The sequence below is a fragment of the Heptranchias perlo genome, chromosome 42, assembly GCF_035084215.1.
Source record: "Heptranchias perlo isolate sHepPer1 chromosome 42, sHepPer1.hap1, whole genome shotgun sequence".
Classification (NCBI taxonomy): Eukaryota; Metazoa; Chordata; class Chondrichthyes; order Hexanchiformes; family Hexanchidae; genus Heptranchias; species Heptranchias perlo.
Genome location: NC_090366.1, coordinates 3,583,279 through 3,597,680, shown reverse-complemented (window position 1 = coordinate 3,597,680; position 14,402 = coordinate 3,583,279). Strand labels below are relative to the sequence as shown.

Here is a 14,402-nt window from a genome sequence, read left to right as displayed (position 1 = left end):
GACTTTTTCAGGACAAGCGCCGGTTTGTTGTTTCCTCCCGTAAGATTGCATCAGGTTCTCGGTTCCCAGTCAGGACTATCTTCAACCATCGTTTCGTTGAAGCAATTCGGGCAAACAATATGCCAAATTCGATCCCTAACACAGACTTTGGATAGAATGTGGCTCCGGGCTGGCCGAATGGTTCAGTATCACATCAAACAATTAATTTACCGAATGATTCATGAGTGGGTTTAATGCTTGCTGATATTTGAATAGCTCATTTTGAATTGTCAGCAACGCAGTGGGTGAGTGGAAATTAATTCACTGGCCAATAACGTGAATAATTCATGTGATAAAGCGGCTGAGTGCATATGTGATCCGATTAGTTCAGTAATTGTAAGGAGCTATTGACTTTAGGCATCTTTCCCTGCAGCTGAGAGCAGGCGGAAAAGAACAGAATTCGATTTGTAAGGTGATATTTTCCCAGACTTTGGGTTGAATCGACTTGCACACCATTGGCCATTTTCAAATTGAAATCCACTGTAACGCGAATTTCCTTCTCTCCTCACAGAAAAACCAAGTGTATCAGTCTCTGTGGAATTGATCGCTGGACAACCAGCGCAACTGACCTGCTCGATCACCCACAATTGCCCATCCGCCAACCTTGAGCTGAAGTGGACTTATGATCAAGGTTACTTTCCATTTCTGGCAGAGACTAAAACTTCCGAACAAAATGTCAACGGTTTCGATGGTTACCGGAGGGTTTCATCCATTTTCACCTTCGTCCCATCATCGGACATTCATGGGAAAACGCTGGGATGTAAAGTTATCGTTGAAGGTGTCGAAGCTACTGTTCAAGAAACTCTTACACTGGCCGTTAAATGTAAATACCCGCTCTATGCTTGTTTCAACTAACTTGTTGATAAACAGGTTCTAAAGTTGTTGTTCTGCCCAGTGTAGTGAGAGCTCGACTGGATAATCAATTAATCGAACTGTCTATCAGCTAATTCTTGTCAGTCACTTTACTTAACATTTTTCCCAAACCATTGGAGTAATATTGATCGTTCCACGGGTGTGGTTTATGTACAATATTATTCCAAAGGATCCCAATGTCAGATATCGTTTTAGCCACAGAGTAAATGAATAACATTGCAAAGAATGTGCAGCACAGAAACAGGCCGTTCGGCCCAACTGGTTCATGCTGTTGTTTATGCTACAGACGAGCCTTCTCCCACTTCTCTACATCCAACCCCATCAACGTGACCTTCTATTCTTTTTTCCCTCTTGTGTTTCTCTAGCTTCCCCTTAAATGCATCATGCAGACCAGGAGAGTCTGTTTTGAATTAGCTGGGGCGGTGGGGTCGAGATGCTACAATTCGCCTCAACATCCCTGCGTGAGGGAAGGGAAAGTCGACCAAGTTCTTGTTCTGGGAGGAATGGTCACTTCGTTGACGTACCGCTGGACTAGAACCTTACCCGGGCAAACAGACAAATCTTTAATGACAAGAGAGGAAACGATGCTTATGTTTGAAATGAGCTTAAGGTCTAAGACATCAAAAAACACGAGCTCGCTTCTCAATTTAGAGTTCATAGAATCATAGAATCATAGAAGTTACAACATGGAAACAGGCCCTTCGGCCCAACATGTCCATGTCGCCCAGTTTATACCACTAAGCAAGTCCCAATTGCCTGCACTTGGCCCATATCCCTCGATACCCATCTTCCCCATGTAACTGTCCAAATGCTTTTTAAAAGACAAAATTGTACCCGCCTCTACTACTGCCTCTGGCAGCTCGTTCCAGACACTCACCACCCTTTGTGTGAAAAAATTGCCCCTCTGAATCCTTTTGTATCTCTCCCCTCTCACCTTAAATCTGTGCCCCCTCGTTATAGACTCCCCTACCTTTGGGAAAAGATTTTGACTATCGACCTTATCTATGCCCCTCATTATTTTATAGACTTCTATAAGATCACCCCTTAACCTCCTACTCTCCAGGGAATAAAGTCTCAGTCTGTCTAACCTCTCCCTGTAAGTCAAACCATCAAGTCCCGGTAGCATCCTAGTAAATCTTTTCTGCACTCTTTCTAGTTTAATAATATCCTTTCTATAATAGGGTGAGATAGTCACCATATATTACTTAATATTGTTCTTTGGTTGTCACTTAAAAAGTTATTTCTCTTTAATGCACTGGAATTCTCATTGGCCGCCAATGTCCTCAACAGTACCAGCTATCCCACGGAAACCAACCGTCAATTCCTCGATAGTAGCAGTGGAAGGAAGTTCAGTATTACTGTACTGCACGACCCAGGGCAAACTACCGGTCAGTTTAAGATGGGTGAGAGATGGTTTGGAGATCAGCATGTCTTCCACCGGTGAACTGAGGCAGATATTTCACAATATTAGTTCTAAAGATGACGGACAATATTGGTGCGTGGCTGAAAATATCGTGGGCAACGCAAACAGCTCCACACAGATTTCTGTACAATGTAAGTGCGGTGTGAAACTACCTTCATTCTCTTTATTATGTTTCTTTACTGAAGTTAAGCGTGCTGTTATAAACAATCATCTTCAAAACTCTTAGACTGGGAGTGGTGTTAAACATTTCCTATTTATCCCACTGATATTTGGAAAGCTAATCTTCCTCACACCCGATTCCGTTGAGGATCAAACGTAACATAAATGTAACATTGGCGCATGGCTGGAGATAACTTGGGCACCGCAAACAGCTCTACAGAGATTTTTATGCAACCTATTAAATATATAAAGGGACATCAATGATCCGTTCCACAGTGACTACGCGTGGGTATTATTTCCCCCGTGTTCACACAATTCTCTCAATAGCCGATGTCAGTAATAGTCACAGAAAAGCCAGTAAAAGAACGAGAATTTGACCACATTTCGCGGGTAAAAAAAATCGTTAAACACCAGAGACCCCAATGCTCAAAACCAGGTAAAATGTATCTCAGACTGGTTGAAACCAAATTAATGAATATGTGAGATGTGAAACGCTGGAATTAATGTGCGGGGGACTGATCCCAGCGGCCCTGAAGTGGAAGAACACGTTATTCAATCACAAAGGTAGAAGTTTATAAGATTAAATACAAACAGTTTTACCAGAACTGACAGTTGAGGTGAGTTAGCCGGGTATTGTTAACAGTATTCTAACCGGGTAATCTCCCGCATGAAGATAAATGATTCAAATGCCGGTTATTGGTTCGATGTGAACTTTTACCTGAGTTATTGATTGCTAGAATTATTGTATGGCTCCAATTAAACACGGCTGTGCAGTAACCTCTCTGGTTAGTCTAAAGGTTCAAATCGGTTCTACTTAGACACTGCAAACTGCTTGAAGAATACTTGCTGAAGTTGAACTCTTCTTTTACTTTTTTAGATCAACCTTCAGTAGTCTCAGGTCCGAGCTGCACCATTTCTGAGAGTGGGATTGATTGTACCTGCAGTGTCAGAGCCAACCCCCCGGCAAACATCACATGGGGTCTCAATGGAAGAAACATCACCAGGAACAGTTCAGATGAAGTTATCTCCTGGGCAGTGAATGGTCACCTGGTGCAGAGCTCCCTGACACTGACTCACCCAACTAGAACGAGAAACCAGATCTCATATGTTGCAGCAAACACGCACGGCATTAGTGTTGCCAAATATCAATTCCATTCAGCAGGTAAGTCCTGACATTTCGTGGAATTTAATTACTGGAGCTGGATTTTTCCGTCACTGGCCCGTCACTATATGAGCGGTGTTAGTGTCAGCCAATATCAGCTCCATTTGGCAGTTGAATACCAAATCCATCTCTAATTAAGGACAGAATCCACTGCATAATTTAAGTCGTCTGTAGGTATAGTCCGCCACTGACCACGAACTGACTGAAAGGTGCGAACGGAATAATATTTTTTTATTCGGTCATGGGATGTGGGCCTCGCTGGCGGGGCCAGCATTTATTGCCCATCCCGAATTGTCCCTTGAGAAGGTGGTGGTGAACCGCCTCCTTGAACCGCTGCAGTCTGTGTGGTGAAGGTTCTCTCACAGTGCTGTTAGGAAGGGAGTTCCAGGATTTTTACCCGGCGACGATGAAGGAACAGCGATATATTTCCAAGTCAGGATGATGTGTCACTTGGAGGGGAACGTGCAGGTGGTGTTGTTCCCATGAGTCTGGTGCCCTTGTCCTTTCAGGTCGTAGAATTCGCGGGTTTGTGAGGTGCTGTCGAAGAAGTCTTGCCGAGTTGCTGCAGTGTATCCTGTGGATTTTACACACTGCAGCCACCGTGCGTCCGTGGTGGAGGGAGTGAATGTTTAGGGTGGTGGATGGGGCCCAATCAAGCTGGCTGCTTCGCCCTGGATGGTGTTGAGCTTCTTGAGTGTTGTTGGAGCTGCACTCATCCAGGCAAGTTGAGAGTATTCCATCACACTCCTGACTTGTGCCTTGTAGATGGTGGAAAGGCTTTGGGGAGTCAGGAGGTGAGTCATTCGCGGCAGAATACCCAGCAGCTAACCTGCTCTTCGAGCCACAGTATTTATTTGGCTGGTTGAGTTAAGTTTCTGGTCAATGGTGTCCCCCAGGATGTTGATGGTTGCGGATTCGACGATTGTAATGCCGTTGAATGTCAAGGGGAGATGGTTAGACTCTCTCTTGTTGGAGATGGTCATTGCCTGGCACTTGTCTGGCGCGAATGTTAGTTGCCAGTCATGAGCCCAAGCCTGGATGTTGTCCAGGTCTGGCTGCAGATTTGTCACTGATTTACCGGATTTGTTTACAGTTGCCTTGTTTTGCTCAAGATCGGAAGGGATTAATATAAAACAGTATAAGTGCCATGCGATCTTTAATAAAACAGAATCTTCTGAATTAATTAGACGCTTTATGAAGTCAGGTTGTCTCGCACTACAACAGTAGCGGGCTGCATTCTATCATTCAATTCATACTTTCTCAGTTCTATCTTGTTCATACAGTTGAACTTAGCACCTCTTCCAGCTATTTTAGACTGCTTCTGGGATTGTTGTCTTGGAGATGTTCTGAGAAGACAGTTAATTTGGGTAATGCTGAAAATGGAGTCTGAATACCTGAATACCTGGGATCTTTGAAGATGAGAGACTGAATTGAAATACGGCTCGGAAGCGAATCGACCCATGTATGTGATATGAATATTTGCACACATTCGGGATTGGTGACTGAATTCTTTATTGTGCTTTATTCAGTCCTCAATAACATCCTTTCAAGGTTGATGTCATACTGGTAATTTAAATAAGGCACCGTGTGAGGGGGGCTCGTTTGTTGCTTCGTGACCCGATGTTGCATTTTACCAAGTGTTCCAGTTGCATTCAAATATTCCGACTGTTTTACCGAGGCAGAGATGCATTCGATGGACTGTCCGTGTAGGTTTCTCTTTCCATGATTTGATATGAACCGAACAGAGAGGAATTCAATCTATAATATTTATTTTAAATTTAGACAGGGCACAGAACAAGATGTAAACGATGGGTGAAATCCAATGCTAGTTCGTGGCAAAAGTAATCAGTTCAAATGCTGCGCTGTCCATTTTCTACGATTATTTCCCAATATATTAATGAAGCACATTGACGATTTTTAGGGAGATTAGATTTGGGACCATTTTGAAATAGTCCTCCCTTTGATCGTCGTGTCAGAGTTCTGTGGTTTCAGGGAAGGATATAAAATCTTTGATTCTTTCTTTTAAGATATGAATATACAGGAAACTTGTCAATTCGGGCGGATTAAAGCTATCCTAATACCATGTTGTAATCTCACATCAATAATGAACAACAAAGTCTTTTTGAATATTTCAGGAACTTTTCCCTGGAAAATTGTCATCCCAGTTGCAGCAGCCGCCACTTTGATCATCCTGTTTCTGATCGCGGTGATGGCACTGAGGTATGTGTGGTGCATAGTTTACATGAACTCTTGTGCTAATCACAGATCTGAAAGGGGCCCATGGCATCAGGATTTCTGCCTCTGAGTAACTATTGTAGTGAACAGTGTGGAGGATAGTAACAAATATCAGGAGGACATGGACAGACTTGTAAAATGGGCAGACACATGACAGATGAAATTTAACTCAGAGAAGTGTGAAGTGATTCATTTTGGTAGGAAGAATGAGGGGAGGCAATATAAAGTAAATGGTACAATTTTGAATGGAGTGCAGGAACAGAGGATCCAGAGTGTGAAGGTGACAGGAAAAGTCGACAAGGTCGTTAGCAAGCATTTGGGATCCTGTGTTTTATCAATGGAGGCATAGAATGCAAAAGCAAGGAAGTCATGCTAAACCTTTATGAAACACTGGTTAGGCCCCAGCTGGAGTATTGTGTTCGATTCTGGGCATCTCACTTTGGGAAGGATGTCAAGGTCTTGGAGAGGGTGCAGTGGAGATTTACTTGAATGGTACTGAGATTGTTCTCCTTACAGCAGAGATGTTTAAGAGGAGATTTAATAGAGGCGTTCAAAATCATGAACGGTTTTGATAGAATAAATAAGGAGAAACTGTTTCCAGTAGCTGAAAGGCTGTTAACCAGAGGACACAGATTTAAGGTGATTCGCAAAGAGCTAGAGGCGATACGAGCAAACATTTTTTTAAGCAACGAGTTGTTATGATCTGGAATGCACTTCATGAAGGAGCGGTAGAAGCAGATTCAATAATAACTTTCAAAAAGGACTTGGATAAATACTTGAAGGGGAAACAAATCATATCTATGGGAAAAGACCAGGGGAGTGGGACTAATTGGATAGCTCTTTCAAATAACCGGAACAGGCGCGTGGGACCGAATGGCCTCCTTCTGTGCTGTACTATACTGTGTTATTATGATGCTATTTCTTCAAATAATTAACCCTTGAAAGTTTTGACCCTGAAACTCAGCCAAGAGTTGTCTATCACTTCTCCCAGCTCGAAAAAACAGACCAGAATAATCCTACTCTAGACCTTGGCTTCCTCTCCTTCGCTTCTAAGTTTAAAGCTTGTTGTTCCAGCCTCCAAATAAATCATGAGCACCGCATCGAGCCGGACACACCACTGTAGTGGAGTGCAGCATTGTGGGAGGTGCCTTCTTTCACATCAGACATTAAATCTAAGCATCGTCTTCATGCTCACGCGGATGTGAAATATCCCTTGATAATATTGGCGAAAGAGAACGGAGCTTCCCCCGTGTCATGGCAAAAATATATCCAGCCAGTCAAGCCAGGAAAATAGATTAACTGTTCACTTGACTCGTGTGGGATCTTGCTTTGCGCAAAATAGATGCCGTGTTTGTCTACGAAACGACAGTTTGCAAAATTAATTACTTGGCCGTGAAGTGCTTTGGAGAGAGACCTTCAGTTAAAGGCAATCTATAATTGCAAGTTCATTCTTCTTGATTTTGGACTTATGTGCCAAAAAACAAGTTAAATTTCTACAGCACCTTGTACTGACCCGTCCCAAGGGTTTAAAAGAGGTACAAGGAAAAACTTGCCGGACACGGATTCAAAGAAGCTGATATTATGAGCAGTGATTAAAATCTTGGTCAAAGAGGTGGGTTTTAAGGAGGGCCCCCTTGGAGAAGAGTGAGATGGAGTTGTGAACGGCTCTGAGCAGGTAATTCCAGACTCTGTGGGCTGACTAGCTGAAGGCACGTCCGCCAATTGTGGGTGAAGGGATGAGGGAAACAAGAGGCGAAAGTCAGAACATCGGAGAGTTCGAAGCGCGGGGTTTCTTGTAGAGCTGGAGGCTGTTACAGAGGCCGGGTTGGGGGAAACCATGGAGGGATATATACAAATATTAATCTGTCCAATAATAGTATGATGGTAGTTATTACTAATGTAGTAGAGAATATATTATCGGAGAAATGTGTTATTTTTCTCTGTCTCTTTTCCTGATGAACCTATTTAGTTTCACTAACGATAGACTGTTTAATACTTTCAAAAAAGTAACTGGGAGCATCTGAATTTAAATAACTCGGCAATTCAAAAGAAAACAGCTTCTTCAAAGATATGTTAATAAATCACACAAAATGTTTGTGGTTGAAATGAAATATCTGGCTTTTCCCTCAGACCCATGCCTGATTAGAACCACAGGCTGGCCAACAACGGGATCTCAATGAGCTCCAACATTCTTGTGTGAGCGAAGCTGGTTGTTGCCTCCAATTTACCATAAAACATCTCAGAAAATCTCAAACTAGCTGTAACTTAAAAAAATATAAGAAATATCAGAAATTAGAACCCAGGTTTTCAAACTGAATCAGAAGAAGATTAATTTCTTCCTCATTTCAAAACTCTAATGTGTTGGAATTCTGCTGTGCAATATCAGTAACGAATGCGTCAACACACTACTTAAAAGTCCCGTCTGTAATTTAAAAATGTGATAAGATATTGCAGGAAACTCTTCCGACTGCTCTTTAGGCAATATGTTAAGCCAATGTCTGCAAATCCTGCCTCTTTAACCACATCTCTGCTACTTAATAAGGTGTTAATTTGTGAAACTCATGTCTGCCATTGAAACACAGTGTTAATAATGAATAAAACTACCCCGCTAATTAATAAAGTGGGAACACACTTGATTAAACTCCTCTATTTGCTATTTAAATAAACTGTTACCTTAAGGAGTGGAACTCCCGTGTCCGGTTTTTGAACAGTTGTTCGCAATCTATCTAGAAGTGTGATAATATACTGTGCAGGCTGATCTTTTCTCCAAGTGCAGACTGCACCAATTGGGATAGAGAGAAATCCTCATTCAGAAATATGGAAGCGTAAGGATAGAACAGAAACTGGAATGAAATCATATTTATGCTAATCAGGAAACGTTATTTTCACAAATCCTTGATGACATAGTTCAACATAGGGCACCAGAAGATTTATTAACCTTAAATATAAGCAGTTATGTGATTTGCATAATTGGTATTGTTTTGAATCAGGAAGAAGACAAGAGACACCGTTAATGTCCCACCAACAAACAGCGATTCAGTGACTGACGCTGTGGTGCAGCACCCATTTAATACTGAGGTAAGTGAGGATATGGAAATTGTCCAGCATTTGCTGGAGTTACCTGCCTGATATTTGCTTTGTTTGTAACCAGTGGGAATGACATTCAACACACAATGCAACGGTTTAACGGGTGCTTTACAAACTTGCTTGACGGAATTTTTAAAGGGTGGAATGGCCACCTCAGCCGACTAACAGGAACTGATGCGCTGGTCATGACCTGATAAATCGGTCATGGACTTTTTTCTCTTTTGGGGACTTTGTTGAATTCAAAGTCAGTCGAAGGAAATCGTTTTCTCATGTCACACGAGGTAAAAATTCTTGCACACCCCTCCCTCATGATATTATGGCACTGGGCGGGCGGGGGGAATGAATTTTTGGAATTCTCAACCCCAGAGGGCTGTGGATGCTCAGTGGTTGAGTAATTTCAAGGCTGAGATGGATAGATTTTTGGACTCTAAGGGAATCAACGGATAGGGGGTCGCGCAGGAAAGTGGAGTTGAGGTCGTAGATCAGCCATGAACTTATTGAATGGCGGAGCAGGCTCGAGGGGCCGAATGGCCTCCTCCTGCTACTTTTTCTTATATCCGTTGGTTTAAATTCTCACCAAGATCACAGTGTGTGAGGGGCCTAAGAAGCGGCAAAAGGCATTGCAGTTCCCTGGGATTATCTGCATTTCCCTCCCTGGATTTTACGCCCCGATTTTATTCTGGGGTTGGGATCGGTCCGTGCGGGGGGGCTGGGTGAGCAACGAGCTCGCCTCCGAAAGCAAGAGAGATTTGACGGTCTGGGCCTCATTTCCAAATCCAAGCACCGATATAAATTATTGCCTGGCCTGCGGGAGCGCCCTTATTTTTAGGCAGGAAAGGAGGTGGGTTTTAAAGAGTGCCCCCTTGCAGAAGAATGAAATTGAGTTGTGAAGGGCTCTGAGCAGGACGCTGCTTGCGACCGCGGGAATAGTCCCCAACAGTCAGGTAAGGGTGGGAAGTGGGGGCGAAGTCGATCTGGGCAGGGGGAGGGGAGCCCGTGACAAGGCAGCCATAAGTTTGCCTTCTGGCGCCAGATGCAGTACTCCTGCCACTCCCGGCCCACAAGGAAACCGAAATGAAAAATAAAAGCTCACTGGGGCTGTTCTGGCCACCACTCAGCTCCCGACACGTCTCCCCCGCTAAGGCTTCGGGCGAAAATGACACATTGGGCTCCAATGCCGTATATGGAGACAGATCTGTATATTTAAAGTGGGCCTCGCCGTCTTGCGATGGATACCCTTGCCCCCTGCAATTTAAAATTGCAGGCGGTCATATCTGGGTGGGAAAGGCGCAGATAAGTAGCCCGCTCCATTTCCAGTGCCCTACGTGATTTCCGCCAGGCGGCCGGAGTGAGATTCGGGGCATTAATGTTGGTTTGGCTGAGTTGGTAGCGCCCACGGTCTTTTTCGCAGTGTTGGTGGGTCAAACTCTACCTCACCTAACGTGGATGGAGGGAGGATGTTTCCCCTGGCTGGGGTGTCCAGCACGAGGGGTCAAAGTCTCAGTATAGGGGGTAGGACAATTTGGACTGAGCTGAGGAGAAATTTCTTCACTCAGAGCGTAGTAAGCCTGTGGAATTATCTCCCACAGAAGACTGTGGAGGCCAAGTCACTCAATATATTTAAGAAGAAGCTACATACATTTCTAGATACGAAAGGCATTAAGGGGTGTGGGGAGAGAGCAGGAATATGTTATTGAGATAAAGGATCAGCCATTGAATAGCGGAGCAGGATCGAAGGGCCGAATGGCCTACTCCTGCTCCTATTTTCTATGTTTCTATTTTTCTATGTCACATTTTGAGCCTTCCATCTAGAGTGTGACTGGGATGTAGTACCGAGCAAGTGCTGCATTAAGGGAGGTGCCATCTTTCAGATGATTGATTAATCCAGGGCCTCGGCTGCCTGTTCCAGTAGTTCAGTTGGATGTTAGAAATCTCAATGCACTATTGGAAAAAGAGTCCGGATTTCACCACATGTCTTGGTTAAAGTTGGTCGAAACGCAACGAAAATAGACCGCCAGATCATTTTACTCATTTGCTTTTATTGTGGACAAACTAGCTCATGTACTTTAAATGTAATCCGTTGGTTACAAGACGCTATAATGAGTTGTTATGTAAACACACCTTACTTATTGTGTTTGAGCTTAAAATGCTTTACTCACTGAGTAGGAACATTGGAATGCACCAGATATGGAATAACGCGAGTTATTCTGGTACAGGCAGCGCACTCCCAACCGGCAGTAGTTCCATATCTAATATCTACTTTCTGTTACAGAGCCAAGGCCAGTATGCAAACACTGATGTTAGAGGGGCTGCCGCCAAACAATCAGCAGAAAGAGAAAATGTGCTGTACGCAGCTGTCAAAGTATCAAACGTTCGCAAACATGAAAAATATCTCCGGAATGCGGAGTCCAGTGAATACGCCGCAATTAAATTTAAATGAAATGCAGCAGGATTTACACCATTCGGAGAGAGGGAGCTCATTAGCATCTTCACACAATTGGTTTTATGAGCTAGAACAGGAACTTCACATTCCAGGAAGTGCTGTGAGAATGGATATCTTTCAGACATTAATTGCTAACATTTTTCATATATTTGTGAGAGCATTTGATTTACAATCCAAACACGCCTTTGGTTTCCAAGCACATTTGTGAAAAGGAGCGGGAAATGGGATTTAATCGTCAATACGAATTGAAACTTGTTCATCTGCTCTAGTAAAATAATTACTTTCTTAATTCGAACGTTGTTTTCATTTAAGACCTCTCTTTGCTAATTTATAAAAAGCCCTGTCGATCAGCGTTCACTGTCTCTATTCGGGGCTAAGTTTGTTTGCACCCTCTCCCAGCCTATTGTAACAAGCGATTACCCAAGTGTAAACTTCCATCAGTTTATTTGCTGTGATTTCACCGGCATCATGCAGAAGGGAATGAATTATAAAAGGTGGATCTGGGTGTTTAGCGAATCTCTACTGTCAGCCTTTCTGCTCCGAATTCAGGCTCAGCATTTCAATAAAATATGTCATCGAGAAGGTCAGGTCGCTAACGACTGCACAATTTATTTCTCATCCCGAACTGTCCTGAGTTTGATCCGATTGAATGGCTTGCTAGGCCACTTCAGAGGGCAGTTAAGTGCCGACCACGTTGATGTGGGACAGCAGAGACATATAGGAGCAGACTGGTTAAGGGCAGCATGTTCCCTTGGCTAAATGACATGAGTGAACCAATTGAGTTTTTAAAGAAAGACTTGCATTTATATAGTGCCTTTCACGACCCAAAGCGCTTTACAGCCAATGAAGGGCTTTTTTAAAGTGTAGTCACTGTTGTGGGAAACGCGGGAGCCAATTTGCGCACAGGAATGTCCCACAACAGCAGTGTGATAGTGACCAGGTAATGTGTTGTTTAGTGGTGTTGATTGAGGGATAAATATTGGCCGGAAATCCAGCGAGATCCCCCCTGCTCTTCTTCGAAATAGTGAAGTGGGATCTTTTACGTCCACAAGAAAGAGCTGATGGGCCCTCGGTTTAACTTCTAACCTGAAAGGCAGCGCCTCTGACAGTGCAGCACCCCTCAGTGCAGCACTGGAGTCTCAGCCTAGAATTTGTGCTCAAGCCACTGGAGTGGGATTGAACCTACAATCTTCTGACTCAGAGGCACCATTCTATTTCCAGATTTTTAAAAACTGAATTCATATTCGCAAACTGCCTTGGTGGGATTATGAACTCACGTTCTCTGGATTATTAGTCCAGTGACATAACCAGCACATCACATACCGGTCAGTGAAATTAAAAAAGAAACTGACAAGAGTTTTGATCAAACTGTACCAGGCTCATCCGGTCACTTCACTGTGATCAGTAATATAAGATGACAATTGACGCTGGACCTCAGTTCCACGGCAGTAGTAACACGGGCCTTTTACCTCCTGCTGGCAGAATTAGTTTGAACTGATTCTGTCTCTTAATCTACCGCTAATGGCGCCGAATGCTCCAAGTTGATGGGGTTTGATTGAGTTCCTGATTGGATCCAGAATTTGTTTACACTGATCAACTCAAATTGATGTAGATAAAAATATCCATATTGTTTCCTCCAGCATTGACACTCGAATCTAAAAGCTCAAGACACACGGCCCAGATCTCGTTCTGAATCACAGACGGGTCATTGTCGCCACCGGGTTATAAATGAGTTAATTTCAGCAGATTTTACATCGCTAGAGTGTGAAAATAAACAGTTGAGTTCACTTCGAAATATATCTTTTGTGCCTTTGACATTTCAGATATATGTTGTGCCTCGTACCACTGAAGCTGATAAACCCATATTTCTGGAGACAGCGGCAACAGAACTAACCACATCGTCTCGTTTATAGCGCATTGGCAGCCAAGTAGCTAAACATTTGGGAGATAAAAGGCTAACGTTTGTGTATCAGGTTATTTTAGATATTTGAATCTTAAATGTTACTTCCTGTCCAGTAAATGTGTGGCTGATGAGGGGGAGGGGTAATTCTCTGATCGAGAGTTTGGCGCTATGTTGACCTTATATCCAGTAACAATGGTCTCACATAGATGTCCCTTTTCATATTCGAACTGTTCGAGAGTGCGAACAGTTATGGTCACTAACAGTGAAGCGGTTTCTCAAGCTGCGTGAGTTCACATGATTCCCAATAATTGGCTGGTGCCCAACAGCTGGTCTTCCAATACTCCGTTTCGATTATCATCGATATCGAATATATTCCCAGCGAGCGGAATCGAGACCCGTGATTAGTCTTAGATCTGATTGAGATAGTTGTTTTTTTTATTGTGTTTACATCATGAACCGTCTGTAGTGATGAAGAATATGAAGTTCGTTTCTCTCTTATTATTTATCGAAGGTAAAATCATTGAATAATAGAAAGGTGACTGCGCGGAAGGAGGCCATTCGGCCCACCAACTCCGTGCCGACTCCATGCAAGAGCAATACAGCTAGTCCCACTTCCTCGCCCTATCCCCGTAGCCCTGCATTGTTTTTCCTTTCAAGTACTTATCCAGTTCCTCTTTGAAGGCCATAATTAAATCTGCCTCCACCATCCTCTCTGGCAGCGCATTCCAGATCCTAACCACTCGCTGTGTAAAAATTTTTTTCCTCATGTCACCTTTGGTTCTTTTGCCAATCACCTTAAATCTATGACCTCTGGTTCTTGACCCTTCTGCCAATGGGAATAGTTTCTCGCTATCTACTCTATTTAGGCCCTTCATGATTTTCAAAAACTCTATCAAATCACCTCACAACCTTCTCTGTTCCAAGGAGAACAACGCCAGCTTCTCCAGTCTATCCACGTAACTAAAGCCCTTCATCCCTGGAATTAAAATATTCGTTATAATTATTTCTGCTGGCGACGTTTTCCATCTTGTGGAAAAATATCGAAGTAATTTATTACAGACGTGGTATATGGTTAGTT

General features: G+C 43.3%; 1 protein-coding gene across 1 annotated transcript in view; it reads left to right on the top strand.

Annotated features, from left to right (window-relative positions):
• The window catches only part of LOC137306113 (hemicentin-1-like), a 63,871-nt gene extending 52,230 nt beyond the window's left edge, over positions 1–11,641 (top strand). The window contains exons 10-15 of the mRNA XM_067975173.1: positions 551–862; positions 2,203–2,466; positions 3,372–3,656; positions 5,792–5,876; positions 8,882–8,969; positions 11,251–11,641. Of these exons, the coding sequence (XP_067831274.1) occupies positions 551–862; positions 2,203–2,466; positions 3,372–3,656; positions 5,792–5,876; positions 8,882–8,969; positions 11,251–11,418 (1,202 nt within the window). The 3' untranslated portion in view covers positions 11,419–11,641. The remainder of the gene's footprint in view (positions 1–550; positions 863–2,202; positions 2,467–3,371; positions 3,657–5,791; positions 5,877–8,881; positions 8,970–11,250) is intronic.
• Positions 11,642–14,402: the final 2,761 nt, after the last annotated feature.